Source organism: Osmerus mordax, chromosome 9 (assembly GCF_038355195.1).
Source record: "Osmerus mordax isolate fOsmMor3 chromosome 9, fOsmMor3.pri, whole genome shotgun sequence".
Taxonomy (NCBI): Eukaryota; Metazoa; Chordata; class Actinopteri; order Osmeriformes; family Osmeridae; genus Osmerus; species Osmerus mordax.
The window spans coordinates 2,966,680-2,968,627 of NC_090058.1; the positions used below are offsets into that span (position 1 = coordinate 2,966,680).

Genomic DNA, 1,948 nt, shown 5'->3' on the forward strand with positions numbered 1-1,948 from the left:
TTAGTTACTGTCCTCCTAATTGACCAATTTGGATCATCATAAAAAAACTAAAATGTCACTATCTAGATTTTATTTGTGTATATATACTCCCTCCTTGTCTGAAGTTACCAGATGCCAACATTGTGCATTTTGTGTTTGAGGTTGTATTTTTTGTTTACTTTGTTCTGTGTACTGTCTGTAACAGTATATGGGACTGCAATATGGTATGTGTGATTGAAATAAGGGAATACAAATGAGATAAACATAAGTCTTCTATCTCTTATTCATTTATCCATGCTCTTCTTTTATAAGGGCAGGTTAAAGATGTTATTTATGGGACAGACCATATCCAGAGGATGTGTCAGAACCATGTTAAAAGCTTTGGCTTTTATCACCACTTCTATACACTGGGATCTGTAGTTTTGATTCAAACCAGGTGGGGAGGGAGATGTGGTTTGCTGACATTTGGCAGAAGTGGGGTGAGAGGTCAAGTCTAACACTAATAACGTCAAGACTTTGATCGTGGCATTTATGGATGGACTAAACCCCGCCAACAGCACACCACTGAGATGGTGAAGGAGGTCTGAGGGGGGGGGGGAGGGGGGGGGGAGACGAGACAGAGAGAGGGGGGTAGAGAGAGGGGGGGGAAGAGAGACAGAGACACACACAAACACACAGAGAAAGAGATTCACTTCAGATTGAAGAGGGTCTTCACTGACCTTCTCCACAGTTATGCATTGTGTGTTGTGTGTGTGTGTGTGTGTGTGTGTGTGTGTGTGTGTGTGTGTGTGTGTGTGTGTGTGTCAGAAAGAAATACTGAGAGGAGAGGGAGGGTCAAAGAGAATGGAAGGGCGGAGAATGGCCATGCGTAGGTGATTTACTATTTATATTATTTTGTCTGATGACTACATTTTGTATTTGGTTTGGTTTGGTCAATTAATCCTTGATTTAATATTTTGAATCTTAATATCAAGAAGGAACTTTATAGCCTATTATCTTTCATCTTTCATGTGAATACCTGCAAAGCCGGAAAACAAAGTATCAACAATTTGTTGATACATTCTGACCAAATCACTGATCTGATGACAGGACTAACATTCACAGTTATCTTTTTGTATCTTAATGAACAGAATATCTTTGCAACAGAATAGGCTAAAATGCTTAAGTTCAAATAGAATCAGGCTGTATAACGCCACAGCGCCCGGTTTTATCCACCAAAACACCACATGGTGACGCTATTTCCTTATCTGTTGGCTAAGCAAAGGTAAATCGTTCTACCTGCATGCGCATAGCAGTGCAGTACGGTCGTGAGATTTTAAAACAAATTATATAAAATGTTCAACACACGATTGACCGACTCACCAATTTCTTGACAGGACAACGCATAGGCTACCTAAACTTAGCTGTCACGGATCAGATTAACACATGTGGGAAAGTCTTTGGGAAATATCTGACTAATTCGCAGTCTTTTACTTCCTTTTTTTTAAACGATCATGCACAGTGCTTCCTTGAAGAGAAGTTGTTCTCAAGTGTGCGGTTACTTTGCGACAGTCGTAGCAGACAAGCTGCTCGCTGTATGAGGGACTTGACAGTAGCTCCAAAACTAGAACGTAGGCTACACATCACCTGCAAATGGACAGCATGAATTCTCAAGGACACAAGATTGGACTCCGAAACATTGATTTATGCTACTTATAGCATATTGTTGTTATAAATTATATTTTTATATTGATAACTTTTTTGGTTTGTTGTGTGTCATCTTTTACGCAAAAAAATGAAGTTCAACGGGTATTTGAAACTCAGAATTGGAGAGGCTGTGGACCTCAAACCCACGAAGTTCTCCCTTCGCCACGCAATAATTTTTAACAAGCCGCCTGCCACACTGGACCCTTACATTGTGATAAAAGTGGACGAATTCAAGATTGGGCAAACCCATACAAAGCAAAAAACCAACATGCCAACCTATAAC

General features: G+C 40.1%; 1 protein-coding gene across 1 annotated transcript in view; it reads left to right on the forward strand.

Annotated features, from left to right (window-relative positions):
- Positions 1–1,494: 1,494 nt before the first annotated feature.
- prkcha (protein kinase C, eta, a) overlaps positions 1,495–1,948 on the forward strand; it is a 19,728-nt gene continuing 19,274 nt past the window's right edge. The window contains exon 1 of the mRNA XM_067242526.1: positions 1,495–1,948. This exon is cut by the window's right edge and continues 153 nt beyond it. Coding sequence (XP_067098627.1) covers positions 1,754–1,948 — 195 coding nt within the window. The 5' untranslated portion in view covers positions 1,495–1,753.